Genomic DNA, 16,937 nt, shown 5'->3' on the forward strand with positions numbered 1-16,937 from the left:
CGGCCGGCTGCGACACCACACAATGATTTATAGACACTTTATTGGTGCACCGGATGGTGCTGACTGTGTTATGGGGTGGTGCTTTTCGTGCTGGGAAAGGGTGCTCTGCACGTTATTAAAGGCCGTAGGCCACAGAGCACTCATGGGTTGGTGTATCGATGCTGGCATGCGTGCTCTCTCTATGCATAACATCTGCATGTGTTCCTCCAGAAACAGGTCCTGGATCGTAGTGTAAATAGCAGCGTAGTCTTGTAAATAATGCTCCCTACCGGCTGTATGTTTAGTTTGCGAATTCTTTCCGGATTCGGTTATCCTGTGGGTGTGTTTCTGAGAGGAGAAGGGTGCAACGTCGCAGGGGGACATATTTACTCATTTGTGAATATCTGTAAAACTGTCGCACTCAGGGTAGAGTTAATAGTAGAGGGAACTACATCTGAGTGCCACACTAAAATAGGTAAAAATTTATCGGGTCGGGACGCCCCGAGGGTAGAGAAGGGTGCAATGTTGCGAATATGGAATTTGGCCTCCATATCCGCTTGTAAATATTCCCCTATTTCCCCAATACTCCCCAACTATCCCCAATCCCCCATTCCCTAGTCCCATTGTCTGTAAACAACACTCTGTAGAACCGACCTTCCCCTTTTTCCCCCATTAAATGTCGTGCCCAGGTCCACCGCATCTCACGTAGACAACTTTCGGACATCTTGCTAGTTATTCTTATTCTATGTCAGTTAAGGACTCGTTTCCATTAATTCTGACTCTTCGTTGCACCAGAATGTGATGATATGGCACCAGTAGTGAGTTTAGGACCTTCCCATACCTCCTCCCATCTTCTTCCCCAAACAACAACAACAACAACAACTACAGCTACAACAACAACTACAACAACGGCGCGCGGGGGGAGTGTGCGTCCTCACACCGGCTCGGTTAGCCGCCATGACCATGCGCTCCACGGGGTTACCACGAAGGGGCTCCCTGTCAGCCCCTCGTCAAGGGCGGAGCCGGTAACCCCCCCGCACGCACCCAATGAGAAGCAACGAGCCGATTCCATCTGGGGCGGAGCTAACGAGCCGAGGGCGTGTCACTCCCCGCCGGATATACGCGGCCACGTACCGGACGTGACGTTAGATGCGCCCCCAGCTTGGAGAGAGAAGTTGCCACGTCCGAGCGCTGAATACCTCCCCGCATCTCTGGACCGGACCGGGTCGATTTTGCCCCTGAGCCAAGGTGCACCTTGAGCCATCGAAGACCCGTTTTCCTTGCCATCAATCCCCGTGTGAGTCAGCCTTGTCCCGTTTATCTGTCGTCTGTTGGGGTTAATATAAGTGTGTCTAAGTGCCTGTCTTTCTATGATGTCCCTCTTGTAGTTGTAATCTAACCTTCCGCCTTAATATAATCTCCTCCGGAGGTCTTGAGAACCGTATCCCTGGTGTCGTGTCATTTTAATCCAGCCGTGTGTCTTTTCCTTCATTGACCTAGCGTAGCGCGACTAGTCAACGTTCGAGCATAATCGGGTAAACTGTGCAGACGTGGTCATACCAAACCGCTCGTAAACTAACATCCACCACCGCGTCTGTAACAATATATATATATATATATATATATATATATATATATATATATATATATATATATATATATATATATATATATATATATATATATATATATATATATATATATATATATATACATGTATATATATATATATATATATATATATATACATTGTTACGGATCTCTGAGATGGCACTCCCCTTAGCAAGGGGGGGGGGGGGGGGGGTTAATCCCCTTGGCCTGTTAAGCTGGCCGTCTCTGGTCCTGGTACTTATAACGCTTTTCTGCGGAGTGAAATTGGTCAGGGTTATTGGTCAAGGTGTTCTCCCGAATACCTTCACCAATCCCTCCGCAAAACAGGGAGACAAGTACCGCTCGAACCACGGACAAGGTGGTATTTGCCAAGCGGTTTAGCAATCCGCAGCTCGAGCCATTAACAAAGGACTAAACCCGACTATTGTGGTTGGCCGAATCGTGCCACAGGTACTCATTCGAAAGAAGGGACTAAAGCGATCGGGGGAAATAAAAAACCAAAGTAAGGAATACCAGACATTTATTAACTATTTACAAAACCAAAGAAGAGGAGGAAACGAAAGTAATATACAGCAGAAGAAGAAGAAGAAGAAGAAGACACAGGGCAGCCTTAAGCAGTCTTATGTTATCAATGCCCCAGACAGACAAATAGACTTACACGAAAGGGGAATAGCAGGCAGGAATGACTGGAAGAAGGGATGAGAAGGCCCAGGCAGACGGTAGGCGTCGAGGTCTGGCTCCAGGAGTCGACTCGCATCGTGCTGGGAAAACCCTGGCAGGCAGCGAGCGCGTATCGTTCACATGCTGAATGGAGAAGATGGATCAGACTCGGCAACGGTTGCTAGAGTGAGATGTGCATGGAAGAAGTTTCGGGAACTGAATGTTTCAGAATCATTAGAATCTCCTGCGATGAAGTTAACTCCGAGGGCCTTTCACTCACTCACCGCAGGCAGGTTGGTGGTCTTTCTGTCTTGTACCGACTCCTCTCCGGCCTTGCTCCCCCAGCTCTCTCTGTGCTCTGTCCCCCCCAATATTCCTTCAGGTCGCACAAGATCTGCGTGCAACCCTCTTATGGTTAAACTGCCAAAATCTAGGCTCTCTGCTCACCTTCACTCTTTCATCACCCTTTTATCCCGCCTCTGGAATAAACTCCCCCACTCCCTTCAATCCCACTCCTCCCTCCAGGTCTTTAAAACAGCTGTTCACCACCATCTCTTATCTTCCCCCATCCAAAACCTTGATCTTTTCTACCCCCGCGAATTCACCCCAGAGTCCTTGCAGTGTGCATATGATTTATACCTCTCCCACCTCCCCCCCAAGTCCTCCCGATGTCCCTGCTCTCAAATGTTGTGTTTGTGTCCTTCCCCCTCGCTCCCCATCTTGTCTGCCGCTCCCCTTGTTTGTTTTGTGTGTCGGTTTGACTTTTTGTGTGATTTATGTTAGCTCTTTCACGAGCCTCGATCTTGTATACAAAAAAAAAAAAAAAAAAAAAAAAAAAAAAAAAAAACCGTGAGCGGACGTTGCATATAGCGATGGGACTGGGATGCTCCATCTATAACAAATGGCTCGTGTCAACGTTCTCTCCCTTGAACAAGATGCCAGTTCGTCGCGCACTCCAGGTCCTTCCCCTCTCGTCGGTACCTTCTCACACGTCTCTCTTGTACCTTCTCACGCGTCTCTCTCAAGCAGTCCCTCGCAGCCGCTTTTATTGCTCGTGTTGGAATCAAACCGCCGGCTCTGATGACACGCCTACCGGTTGGCTCACCGTGGTGCTGGTTGGCCGGTAAGGGCTTGCTGACTCCACCTCCGATGACGAATCGACGTGCCACACCTTGTTCTGGTGGCTCCGCCCCCTTCTTCCTCGGCTTCAGACCGCATGGCTTATGGCGGCGTGGTGCCAGTAAACAGCCCAGTGCAATGGCGGCGAACGCTGCTGGCAAGCGAGGCCCCACAATTTGAAGAGGGAGAGCAAAATGGACAGAATGGGGCCTATCTTATTTGATGAATGCAATGCAGATTCAACTACTGGGAACAGATCCTTAACTGAAACACATAATAATGAAATAACTACAGAGAGGTCCTATGGTTCGCTACGTGTTGTACATGGACTAACTAAGGTGCGATCTTTAACAAACCAATTGATGGGGATATTTACAGGAGAACATTTATAAGGGATGCATTTACTAAAATTTACTAGTGAAGGTTCCAAAAACCGTAACAATATATATATTGGGTAGAGTAGGTAGTGACATGAGAATGGGAGAGGTGGATGACACGAGGTGTGGAGAGGTGAATGACATGAGGTGGGTGACATGGGAGGGGGTGCGTGCCATGAAGGGGGTGGGGTGACATGAAGAGGATGGGGAGGTGGGGACATGAATGGGATGGGGAGGTGGTGACATGAAGGGGATGGGGAGGTGGTGACATGAAGGGGAGGTGGTGACATGAAGGGGATGGGGAGGTGGTGACATGAAGGGGATGGGGAGGTGGTGACATGAAGGGGATGGGGAGGTGGTGACATGAAGGGGATGGGGAGGTGGTGACATGAAGGGGGTGGGGAAGTGGGGTGACATGAAGGGGGTGGGGCGGGAGGTGGTGACATGAAGGGGAGGTGGTGACATGAAGGGGGTGGGGAAGTGGGGTGACATGAAGAGGATGGGGAGGTGGTGACATGAAAGGGGTGGGGTGACATGAAGAGGATGGGGAGGTGGTGACACGAAGAGGATGGGGAGGTGGTGACATGAAGGGGGTGGGGTGACATGAAGAGGATGGGGAGGTGGTGACATGAAGGGGATGGGGAGGTGGTGACATGAAGGGGATGGGGAGGTGGTGACATGAAGGGGATGGGGAGGTGGTGACATGAAGGGGATGGGGAGGTGGTGACATGAAGGGGATGGGGAGGTGGTGACATGAAGAGGATGGGGAGGTGGTGACATGAAGAGGATGGGGAGGTGGCGACATGAAGAGGATGGGGGGGGGGGTGGTGACATGAAGAGGATGGGGAGGTGGTGACATGAAGAGGATGGGGAGGTGGTGACATGAAGAGGATGGGGAGGTGGTGACATGAAGAGGATGGGGAGGTGGTGACATGAAGAGGATGGGGAGGTGGTGACATGAAGAGGATGGGGAGGTGGTGACGAAGATGGGGAGGTGGTGACGAAGATGGGGAGGTGGTGACATGAAGATGGGGAGGTGGTGACATGAAGATGGGGAGGTGGTGACATGAAGATGGGGAGGTGGTGACATGAAGGGGGTGGGGTGACATGAAGAGGATGGGGAGGTGGTGACATGAAGAGGATGGGGAGGTGGTGACATGAAGGGGGTGGGGTGACGTGAAGAGGATGGACGGGGTCGGGGGGCAAGTGGGTGGGAGATGGATGACATGAGGCTTGGGAGGTGTTGTCATTTGGTAAAGGAATGTGAAATTTCATCGACTTGAAAAAGCATTTTGTAAATTCTGGAAAATTATAAGCCTACTGCAAGGCCTCAACTGACTTATACGATGATAACAATTACCATACAACTTTGGGGTCTCCCTCTGTGTAAACAAAGCACAGTACATGGTGATACTGCACCCCTTGTTGGCCGACACGAATAAAACGCGACATGACATCATAACGAGCAGCACATCATCATCAAGCCGAGGGTAAATACAACAACAGAGATATACACATTAGAAGCAGAGTCAGAAGCAGGTCCGTACCTGCAACATCCGCCATGAGGTGAATGTAAAACCAAATTGAGGTTCAAAAGTTGGAGAAGTCACGGAATGAGCTGATTAATGGAGACACGGGACAAGAAGGCCGCAAATCGCCAATCCGTTTACTACGACAATGGAGAAGCCAACGCGGTCTAACGCGTCGTGTTGTCAAGTTAACGATTGCAAAAGTAATTTTGAAAACAACACCAAAGTAATCCACCTCAATCGGCGAACAGCACAACCGGAAAACGGGTCTCAAAACGACTACGTCACCAGCGTATTCGTTCACTCGTGGCGCCTCTAGGGCAGAACATGAGCGAATTTTAGCGCATCTCCAGCTATTTTGCTACCTTGAGGGTGCTTTACGAATTAAATAGTTTCATCAGGCGTTTGATGCTGTCAAAAGATTGTGAGTGGTTGGTTGTTGTAAAGACAAAAACGATTGATTTGACTGACGACAGATTCTCACGGATCGGTAACGGCTTCAATATTGCCGATTGGTAATGGGAATACGTATATGTACATTTGTGAAGTGTTCACCCGATTTATCATTAACGTTAAAATGTATTTATCGTAATCTCGAGAATTAGCACGGGGAGTAATTATGACGGAGTGTTTGTGTGTATGTGCTTGTATATGTGTGTATGTATATGTATGTATATGTGTGTGTGTATGGTATGTGTGTGCTTGTGCGCACGCTTGTATATGTGTGTGTATGTATGTTGTGTGTGTGTGTGTGCGCTTGTATATGTATGTTGTGTGTGTGTGTACACGCTTGTAGATGTGTGTGTATGTGTCTATGTGTGTGTGTGTGTGTGTGTGTGTGTGTGTGTGTGTGTGTGTGTGTGTGTGTGTGTGTGTGTGTGTGTGTGTGTGTGTGTGTGTGTGTGTGTGTGTCGTTGGTTGTTATCTCCATTTGCGGATTTCAGGAGGTGGAACGGAGTCCTCCCAGGACCCAAAGTATCCATCTTTTCGGTATAGTAAGGGAAACATGTGAAAATCTGTTAACTAAATTGTTACCAAAAAATTTCTTCACCAATATGTTTGTAAAGGTGTGTAATAACATGTGTTAAAATGTTGAAGGTCAACTCCCGTGGGAAACCCAGAAAAAAAGCTGTTGAATTCGGGTACCGAAAAATTATTTTCGAGAATTTTTATTTTTTAAAATCGGCCCTTAAGTAACTTATGAGGGGTCAAATAAGGGTTTTTCATGATTCTGAGTTGATTGTTAACATTTATATTTCACCACAGACACTCCTTTGTGGAAAAATAATTTCTAAATATATCTCATTTTCTACTTTGCAGGACATGGAGTCTAGCAATATGGATGAAGACGTTACTCCACCTGTGCTCAATTGCTTCATCTGTGCACGCTCGGATACACCAGCTGAAAGGCTCATACAGGCAACTCCAAAGGGATACTCAACTTTATTGAAACAAGCAGAAACTGTCGAAAATGTTACTGTTGTGGAACGTATGAAGGAGGCTCAAAAGGAAGGAAAACTGAGGTACCACCAGAAGTGTAAAAATGATCTGTACAACAACTTTGTTGCAACCACCAAGAAGTCAGCTCAAGCATCAAAGGCAGAGAAAGAGTCATCAAAGTTGAAGAGAAGACGCACTACTTGTGAGTTCAGTTCATCAACTGGCTGCAGTTCTAGAAGATCACAGTCAGTTGACCTCCTGTATAAGGATGTATGCATTCTTTGCAACCAACCAGCCCAGCTCTACAAAAATAATCCAGCACAAGCTAGAAAGAAATACAGAGTGCCAGATAATTTGACTGCAGATACACTGAAGGCAAGCTTGCTGAAGACAGCACGGAGTCGCGGGGATGACTGGGGCACTGAAGTCACTGGACGCCTGGAAGGGATCAACGACTTGGTAGCAGAAGAAACACTGTACCATTTGCGATGCAAACTTATGTTTGCGAGAGGTGACAGTTTGTCCAAGACTGATGAGGAAGGAAAAAGGAAGAGAGGACAGAGGAGTATTGATGAGGAGCGAGAGGCAGTTTTTATTGAATTCTGCGAATGGTTAGACTCAGAATTAGAGCATGGGGTAATGAACATGGACCAAGTCCATGAAAAGCTGCAGGAGTTTGATCAGTCACCAGAGAAGAGCCTTTCTTATTCAAAGCATTGGCTAAAGATAAAACTTCTAGAGAAATACGAAGACACCTTGTATTTCACAACACAGGAAAGAAGGGCAGATGTACTCTGTCTCAAAGATGGCACCGACAATATTCTGCGAGGGCATCATGCTAATCTTGACCATGGAGATGAGAAGACTCAGATCATAAAGACGGCACTCAAGTTCATATCCAATGATATTGCCTTGATTGATTTAGGTCCAAAGTCATACCCCACCACACACAGTATGACTGACATCGATAGTCAGCTGACACTTGTTCCTGCAAGCCTTCAGATGTTCTTGAGACCGATTGTCAAGACAGACGAAAGAGTTGCCGTTTGGGGGCAGAATTTTATTAAGGCCTGTCGACCTCGGTCTGGAGTATTGCCACACCAAATGGGGCTTGCCATACAACTTGATCATAGATTTGGCTCAAAATGGATGCTCAACAAGTTCCACCGGCTGGGATACACCGAGTCTTACACGGAGACACAAAACTACAAATACTGCTTCCTTAATAGTAGGAGTGGAGATGATGTTCCAGATACTTCTGGCACTCGTGACACCATTGTGGAGGAAACCGATGAACAGATCAATGATGAGGTTGCGGTTGATGCTGCGCTTGAGGATCAATCAGTGATGACAGCCAAAGTGCCAGCCAGTGAAAGTGAATTGTCAAGTAATGATCAGGTAGTTTTATGGAGGTTGGGGAAATAAACAATGCAGTCACTCAGTTTGTTGGAGACAATATAGATTTAAACATTGTCTCTATTCACGGAAACACTCCCTTTCACTCAATGGGTTGGATCGAAGTCACCTCTCCGGCACCACCTTTGCCAGATCCACAGACAACAGCAGCTTTCCCCCGGGTGAAGTTGAAGGCACTCGACAAAGCTAAGATCCTGAGAGGAACTGAAGTAAAGATTATTCCATTTACGAACAGGAAACAGATAGGAACGAACGCGATCATGTTTCTCCCCCTCGCTGAGCTTTCCTCCTCCCTGGCTCATGATCAGCCACTCCTCACTCCAGGTGACACACTCTGGGCAGCGGGGTGGGTGATCAAAGCCAACGATCCTGAGTTCCCACACTCCAACTGGAATGGCTGGATGAAGAGAATCCATGCTAATGATGCAAAGCAGAGCACACAGATCGAGTTCCTCCCAGTTATTGAAGGAGACCCTAATGACCTCAACACCATCTTCACCACTCTGAAAGAGTGCATACGGCGCGCTGGGGTCGCTATAGTGACCTTTGATCTTCCGATTTGGCTGAAGGCTGTGAATATAATAAAGCAGGCAAATCTACCCGTCATTCCAAGGTTGGGTGGTTTTCACCTGCTGAAGTCTTATCTTGGATCAATGGGTAACATCATGGAAGATTCTGGACTACTAGATGTGATCCGTGCCTACCTGCAGACCCGGGACTGGATCCTTCTGCAGAGCATGTCTCTGAACCCCAGTGACTATGGATGGACAATAGGTGTGCATGGGTATGAGCCAGTTCCAACACTGGACCCCACGGCTCCTGAGGAGCTATTGCAGTTCACGAGCTGTAATTGTCATGGAGATTGCAGCAACCGGCGATGCAGCTGCAAGAAGAATGGGGTCACGTGCATCTCGGCCTGTGGAGTCTGTAATGGCATTACATGCAGAAACTGCAGTCATGATGTTGTTGAGTCTGAAGAAGACATAGACAATGACTGTTGAAACTTCTGACATTGTGAATGAGAAATAACTCTGAGTATTATATATGTATGTGAAATAAAAGCTACTTTGTGTGTAAATGTAAAAGTGAAAATATAAATGTTAACAATCAACTCAAAATCATGAAAAACCCTTATTTGACCCCTCATAAGTTACTTAAGGGCCGATTAAAAAAAATAAAAATTCTCGAAAATAATTTTTCGGTACCCGAATTCAACAGCTTTTTTTCTGGGTTTCCCACGGGAGTTGAACTTCAACATTTTAACACATGTTATTACACACCTTTACAAACATATTGGTGAAGAAATTTTTTGGTAACAATTTAGTTAACAGATTTGTGAAATATCTCATAAAATGCCCTTACTAGTAAGGGATCTCGGTTCATGGACGAAGCTGTCCAACTTTTTCAGAGTTTTGCTCCAAGTTCTCTTTTCAGGATTGTTACCAAACCCCGGATTGCCTCCAGTTGTAGTTCATTTGTGGTAATATTCCCGAGGATGGTTTTTTAAATCTCAATGAGGTTCTTCTTCATCATTCCTGTTGCTCCAATTATCACTGGTACAATTTCAATGCTCTTCAGCTTCCAAGCTCTCTTGACCTCATTTTTGAGGTCTTGGTATTTGGTCATTTTCTTGATTTCTGCGTTGTTTAGGCCAAAATCGCTGGGTACTGATACCTCCATCATCAATGCTGTCTTTTCCTTTTTGTTCCTGAGTACAATATCCGAATGCAATGCTTTGTTTTCTATGTTCACGCTCGATGGAATCATCAGGTCGTACATGAGCATGACGTCCTCATTTTCAATGATTGTCCTTGGTTCGTGTTTCCAAGAGTTTTCTAGTTCTGGGATGTTTACATTTTTGCAGATATGCCAATGAATCACTTTGCATACTTTGCTGTGCTGTTTTGTGTAAAGTTGTTCTGATAATAGTTTTTTGCATTCCGAGAGCAGGTGACTCGTACTTTCTGTTTATGTCTTGCAGAATCTACACTTGTCCATCTGGCTCATTCCCACCATCTTTTTTAATCTATTGGTGTAGAGTCCTTGATCTTGGGCATTTATTATGTTTCGTTCTCCGTCCCAGTAGAGCTCACCTCTTCTTAGCCATTCCAATGAGCCTTCTTTGTCTATCCCCACTCTGTCCAATTCTTTTTTGTATTTTCCTGCTCTTTTGTCATTCTCCCAGTTATAATAATAAAAAATAACCACCTTTAGAGGCCATTTTTCCCCGCAAAGAGGGGGTTGGCCTTTTTCGGGAACCGTGGTTGTTGTTGTTTTTTGGTCCCCTTTTTGAAGCAATGTTTTACGGCCGGATGCTCTTCCTGACGCCAACCCTTTTTGCCGCCTTTTTACGACAAACAGGGAATTACCAGTGAACTGGTACTCAATTAGCCGACCTCGGAAGGATGACAGGCTGAGTCAACCCCCCTGGCATTAATTCAGCGATCGACCGGGATTCGAACCCAGGATCCTAGGATCCTAAGCTGGCACCCTAGCCGCTAGCCCAACACCAGGGTTTTCTCCCAGTTGTTGGTGTATATTTCTTTATATTTCTTTTAATAACGTTTATTTCGTCTTTTTTGCAATTGTTGGAGCTGTATTTGTTGGTGTTTCATTTTCCTGTGCAGCATCTTCTATTCGCACCTGTTTTTGGAAATTATTTACAAGGTGAGTTCAGGATACTTTTTCAGGTTTGTTGTGTTCATGTTTGTTTACAAATTGCATCCGATAGCCTGTTGAGCATTTCACATACTCAGCTAGTCCTACACTCATCGCTCTGTGCACCTGGTTGAGTTCCATCAGGCCGCTCCCTCCCTCTCGTCTCGGCAGGTACATTCTCAGGATGCACTGGTTTTTGTAAAACGTCTTGTGGAAGGCAAGGAGTTTCCTTGTTTTGATGTCCAACTTGTTGATTTCTGATTGGGGCCAGTTTATTATTCCGCAGCTATATTGGAACACTGGTACTGCGAGCTTGTTTATGGCTTTGATTTTGTTTCTTGGAGAGAGGTATGTTTTCAGGATCAGCTTTGTTCTACGTAGATATTCTTCGGCGATTGTTTTTGCGCATTTGTTTGTGACACATTTGGTGGCCCTCTTCGACTCCAAGGTATTTCTATGATGCTTCATTGTCTATTTCCTGTATTGTTGTATTTGTGTCAATTTCTATGTTGTCTGTTTTTGTTGATTTATCCTGCATGAATGCGCACTTGGCACACTTATCCAGGCCAAATTCCATTGCAATGTCATTGGAGTTTCACTAATTTGAGTTGTTCTGCCAATTTTTCGTCATTTGTTGCAAAGAGTTTTAAATTATCCATGTAAAGTTTACATATATCTTCTTCTATATATATATAAAAGAAAGTTTTTGTTTGTTTGTTTTTTGTTTGTTTGTCTGCGCACGCTAATCTCATGAAAGGTGAAAGATAGGAGGAAACCTCTGAAACAAAAAATGTCGGGACGGGCCCTGGGAAGGTTATAAGCTAGTTGGCGAGGCCGCTTCGGCCGGGCTGGGCCCATTTCGCAATAAATGTTCTTCTTCTTTCAAAATTCTCTTGAAGTACAACTTATGCACTTAATAGGAATATCTGACTGATTGCAACACATGCTTTCAAAATTCTCTCTCGCGGGGCCCGACAGAAGAAAGAACAAGGAATCGTTGAGCACTAACTGATACTGGGCTCGCGTCAGACCTATGTACAGGAGATTAAATTCATTCAAAAAGAACCCGGGCAACGCCGGGTGCATTCAGCTAGTTATTATTATTATATTATTATTATATTATATATATAAAAGAAAGTTTTTGTTTGTTTGTTTGTTTGTTTGATTGTTTGTTTGTCTGCATGTGCTAATCTCCTGAACGGTGAAAGATGGGAGGAAACCTCTGCAACAAAAAATGTCGGGGCGGGCCCCAGGAAGGTTATAGGCTAGGTGGCGAGGCCGGGCTGGGCCCATTTCGCAATTAAAAGCTGAGCTGAATTATAGTTGTCAATCTACTATGGCCGCGAGTAAAAGCTGAATTATAGTAGTCAATCTTCTATGGCCGCGAGTAAAAGCTGAATTATAATAGTAAATTCATTCAAGAACTAAAAATGTCGGGACGGACCCCGGGAAGGTTATAGGCTGGGTGGCGAGGCCGGTCGAGGCCACCTCGGCCGGACTGGGCCCATTTCGCAATTAAAAGCTGAGCTGAATTATAGTTGTCAATCTACTATGGCCGCTAGTAAAAGCTGAATTATAGTAGTAAATTCATTCAAAAAGAACCCGTTATCACGAAAAGAAATGTGATATTTCAGTTTTTTCTTTTTCGTAAATTTGCAAAACTTTCTAAAATCCTGTTTTCTCTTTGTCATTATGGGGTATTGAGTGTAGATTGATGAGGGAAAAAAATTAATTTAAACGATTTCAGCATAAGGCTGCAACATAACAAAATGTGAAAAAAGTGAAGGGGTCTGAATACTTTCTGAATGAATGAATGAATATATATATATATATATATATATATATATATATATATATATATATATATATATATATATTTGCTCTTCTTGCGGTGTTGTTTTCTTGTTATTTTTCTTTTATGAGCAGTGCCGCTGCAAAGCTCACGATTCCCTCCGTCCTTCTGGCTGTTGTATCGCCATTCTCGTTTTCATCCCCTCCAACTGTGTAGATGTTTTCACTCGGTCCACAACTGGAAGTTGGGTCTGTTCCCTTCCCCATTTTGATGGTTCTGTGTCTCCTCCCCTTCTGTCTCACGTCGTCTTCGCCGCCGGGTCCCAAGTGACGCTTCGCATTCCAAACCCTTGCTTCTTCGCGCAGCGCCTCCCCACGATCCATTGCTGCAATCCATTGTGGCCTCTTTTCCACCATCCCTCTGTCCACCCCCTGGCAAGCACTCATCTCACATCCTCCTCATATCTTCTTCTGCTTGGGTTCTGGACTTCACTGCTATCTCTTATTTTATTTTTTATTTAGGAACTTATGTGCTGTTGACACAACTCTTTTGAAATTTGTTGGATGGTACCGTCTCTGTTCTGGTGGTCAATCTGGTCTTCTTCAGCTGGTCCATGAATCTAGGTCTCCGACCGGCCATCCTCCACTGTTCATGTCTTGAACGGACTTTAAAGTAGTAAATGGCCTCCTTCTCCTCTATGGCCTCCTTCTCCTCTATGCTCCAACGTTCGTTTTTCAAAGTTCCTTTTGTTGAGCTTCATTTGTGAGACAGATACCACATCAACAGCCTCTTGGCTTTTTTTTTTTTTTTTTTTGTATACAGAGTCGAGGCTCGTGAAAGAGCTAACATTTATCAAACAAACAAATCAAACAAACAAGCAAACAAAGTATATAACAAGGGGAGCGGTCGACAAGATGGGGAGAGAAGGGGAGGAAGCACACAAACACAACATTTGAGAGCAGGGACATCGGGAGATGTTTTTGGAGGGAGAGGGCCTGGGGGGAGGCAGGATAGGTATAAAACGCAAGGACACCAAGGACTTCCAGGAAAGAAGTCAAAAGTCACCTCAAAATGTTTTTGTCACAAAAGTCACCTCACCCCTTTTTGAAATACCAACTTCTGTCCTGGAAGTCCTTGTGCTTTATACTTCTCCCTCCCCCCCCCCCCCCCTTCCCATGCCTCCTCCCCCCGGGCCCTCTCCCTTCCACACATCTCCCTGCTCTCGGATGTTGTGTTTGTGTGCTTCCCCGTTTCTCCCCATCTTGTCTTCCGCTCCCTCTTTTTGTGTATTTTGTTTGTCTGGTCGATTTGTTTGTGAAGTAAATGTTAGTTCTTTCACGAGCCTCGATTCAGTATACAAAAACAAAAACAAAAACCAAAAAAAAAGTGGATTTGGGCTGAAATTAGCGGGGGTAGAAAAGATCAAGGTTTTTGATTGGGGAAGATAAGAGATGGTGGTGAACAGCTGTTTTAAAGACCTGGAGGGAGGAGTGGGATTGAAGAGAGTGAGGGAGTTTGTTCCAGAGGCGGGAGAAAAGAGGAATGAAGGAGTGAAGGTGAGCAGAGAGTCTTGATTTTGGCAGTTTAACCATAAGAAGGTTGCAGGCAGATCTTGTGCGACCTGCAGGAATATTTGGGGGAAAGAGCCCAGAGAGAGCTGGGGGAGCAAGGCCGGAGAGGAGTCCGTAGAAGACGGAAAGACCACCAACCTGCCTGCGGTGATTAAGTGAAAGGCCCTCGGAGATAGCGTCATCGCAGGAGATTCCAATGATTCTGAACGCTTTGGTTTCAACAGCGTGAAGACGAGCTAGGTGTGAGGCAGGAGCACCAGCCCAGAGGGGAGAGCAGTACTCCATTGAGCTGCGGATGAAAGCCTTGTATGTGGTGAGGAGCTCAGGTGTGCCAAGGAAGGACTTCGCACGATGGAGGATGCCCAGTCGGCGACTGGCTTTGGAGGCCAGCTTGGAAATGTGGTTTTCCCAGGAAAGATCATGGCAGATAGTGAGACCCAAAAGCTTGAGTGACAGAACTTCTTGGAGAAGATTATTCAGAAAGTAGATGGGAGGGTTGTCCAGTCGGTCTTTTCGGAGAGACATCGTAAAAGTGTGAGATTTGTCAGGATTGAAAGACATGTTCCACTTGTTTGCCCAGTCTGTGATTTTGTCCAGGTCTGCAGAGAGTGAGGAGGCTGCAGACTGCCGATCTGAGGGATGAGGAATGGAGCGGCAGAGAGTGGAGTCATCAGCAAAGAGATAGAGAGGATTTTCAAGAGAATCAGAGAGATCATTGATGAAGACCAGAAAAAGCACAGGGCCCAGAACACTGCCTTGGGGAACTCCAGCCTGAACAGGAAGAGGAGATGAGAGAAACCCATTCAGGGCCACACGTTGACTACGACTAGAGAGGAAGTCTGCCAGCCATGCGTGGAGATTTCCATGGATACCAAAGGAGGAGAGTTTAGTGAGCAGAGCGGGGTGCCAGACCATATCGAAGGCACATGATATGTCAAGGGAGACAGCTCTAATTTCCTGTTTGGCATTGAGGACCTCCATCCATTGTTGAGACAGCAGAAGCAGCATGTCCAGAGTAGAGTGACCTGGTCTGAAACCAAATTGATGATCAGAGATCAAGCCATTGGAGAAGAGGAAAGATTTCATATCCGAAGCAATGATGGATTCCATGACTTTGCTGATAATTGAGAGAAGGCTGATTGGTCTGTAGTTGCTAGGATCTGTTTTTGCACCTTTTTTGTGCAAAGCGGTGATGTTGGCTGATTTCCAAGCAGATGGCAGTTGACCTTGAGCAAAAGAGAGGGTGAAGAGAACAGAGAGAGAGGGAGTGAAAGAGCGGAAGAACAGGATTTTAGGACCCGTGGGCTGATGCCGTCAGGTCCAGTTGCAGAATCAGAGTCGAGGGTTGACAGAAACATTTCCACCTTGTCAGGAGGAAAGGACACGGAGTCCAGGAGCAGCTGGGTACGACTGGGTACGGTGGGTACAGAGAGGGATGGGTTTGGGACACAAGATTTAGAGGCAAACACAGAGTTGAGGCATTCAGCTTTTTCACGTGCGGAGTCAGCCATTAAGCCGTTTGAGGTGAGGGAGGGGATGGAGGGGGAACAAACACCAGAAACAGATTTGACCAGACGCCACCAGGATTTGGAAGAGGGAGACAGATAAGAGAATTCGGTCTTGAGAACGGAGAGATATTGTTTCCTGGCTCTCCTGAGGGTGGACACACACTTGTTTCGGGCTTTGTGAAAGGAAATGAGATTTCCTTCCGTTGGATTTGCTTTCCAGGAGACGAAGGCAAGTTGTTTCTGGGCAACAGCCTCACCACAAGATTCCGTGTACCATGGATGGGAGGAAGGTGTAAATACCTGTAAATACCTGTCCTCTTGTGAGTTGGTCTTTCTTCTCACCAGAGACACACAGTCTAACTATTAGGATTTTTAATCGTGTGTGTTTTTTTGATGTAAGTTTTAAAGGGACACCATGCCTCGCTCCTCCACCTTCTCTGTGTGGTGCAGCGAACGCATGGGGAGAGCGACGGCGACACGCCGGGCACGATACCTGCCGCAGGTGGCCGCCTGTGCAGGTGCGGTATCTCTGCGTCTCGCGCTACTACTCTACGGTCTATATCAGGACAAGGTCTCCAGAGTGCGTTTCACCGACGTGGATTATGATGTGTTCACAGACGCTGCCAAGCTCGTGGTGACGGTAAAAAACATTTTGTTCACCTAATACCTGTGAGGGATGTTCAAAGAGTTATTTTAATATGCAAGCACGTACAGTCACGTGAAAAAGTAAGTCCACCCCATGTGAAGTTTAGACTTTTTCAACATATTTCAACATACAGCTAGCTATTTGATCTTCAATTAAACAATATTGATAGATAAAGGTGATATAATATAACAAATATCATGAAACATTTACATTTTGTAGTCCATTGTATAATTTAAATAAACATAAATGCAAATTTCACATGTGGAAAAAGTAAGTACACCCTTGGCTCTAATAGGTGATATTGCCCCCTTTGGCAGAAACAACCTCAAGTAGGCGTTTCTTATAACTGTCTACCAGTCTCTGACATCGACTGGGAGAATTTTTTGCCCACTCCTCCATGCAGAATTCTTTCAGCTGTGCGATGTTTGAGGGGTTTCTTGCATGCACAGCTCTTTTCAAATCCCCCCACAACATCTCGATGTGATTTCGATCCGGGTTTTGACTTGGCCATTCCAGAACCCTCCATTTCTTTCTTTTCAGCCATTCCTTGGTGGATTTACTGGTATGTTTAGGGTCATTGTCATGTTGCAAGGTCCACCTTCGGTTGAGCTTCAACTTTCCGACAGATGGC

General features: G+C 45.8%; 3 protein-coding genes across 12 annotated transcripts in view; 2 read left to right on the forward strand and 1 right to left on the reverse strand.

Moving 5' to 3' along the window:
• CNOT10 (CCR4-NOT transcription complex subunit 10) overlaps positions 1-16,937 on the reverse strand; it is a 160,285-nt gene that overhangs the window by 130,333 nt on the left and 13,015 nt on the right. Inside the window, exon 1 of one of the 3 annotated variants that reach the window (XM_068108756.2) lies at positions 5,294-5,591. The exons of 1 other annotated variant lie outside the window; for it this stretch is intronic. In XM_068108756.2, coding sequence (XP_067964857.2) covers positions 5,294-5,309 — 16 coding nt within the window. In that variant the 5' untranslated portion in view covers positions 5,310-5,591. Of the gene's footprint in view, positions 1-5,293; positions 5,592-16,937 lie in introns of those variants that run through there. One more of the 3 variants, XM_068108757.2, reaches the window with a different exon arrangement.
• LOC144890999 (uncharacterized) lies at positions 5,655-9,209 on the forward strand. The gene is made up of 2 exons (XM_078772965.1): positions 5,655-5,699; positions 6,596-9,209. Exon 2 carries the CDS (start codon positions 6,599-6,601, stop codon positions 8,138-8,140), a length of 1,542 nt encoding a protein of 513 aa, XP_078629091.1. The 5' UTR covers positions 5,655-5,699; positions 6,596-6,598; the 3' UTR covers positions 8,141-9,209.
• PIGM (phosphatidylinositol glycan anchor biosynthesis class M) overlaps positions 5,700-16,937 on the forward strand; it is a 31,655-nt gene continuing 20,417 nt past the window's right edge. Inside the window, exons 1-3 of one of the 8 annotated variants that reach the window (XM_078772966.1) lie at positions 5,700-5,790; positions 15,881-15,980; positions 16,111-16,300. In XM_078772966.1, the coding sequence (XP_078629092.1) occupies positions 16,118-16,300 (183 nt within the window). In that variant the 5' untranslated portion in view covers positions 5,700-5,790; positions 15,881-15,980; positions 16,111-16,117. Of the gene's footprint in view, positions 5,791-12,901; positions 13,016-15,880; positions 15,981-16,110; positions 16,301-16,937 lie in introns of those variants that run through there. The other 7 variants (XM_068108765.2, XM_068108759.2, XM_068108760.2 and 4 more) reach the window with 7 other exon arrangements.

Source organism: Myxine glutinosa, chromosome 2, assembly GCF_964187855.1.
Source record: "Myxine glutinosa chromosome 2, kmMyxGlut1.1, whole genome shotgun sequence".
In the NCBI taxonomy this organism is placed as follows: domain Eukaryota; kingdom Metazoa; phylum Chordata; class Myxini; order Myxiniformes; family Myxinidae; genus Myxine; species Myxine glutinosa.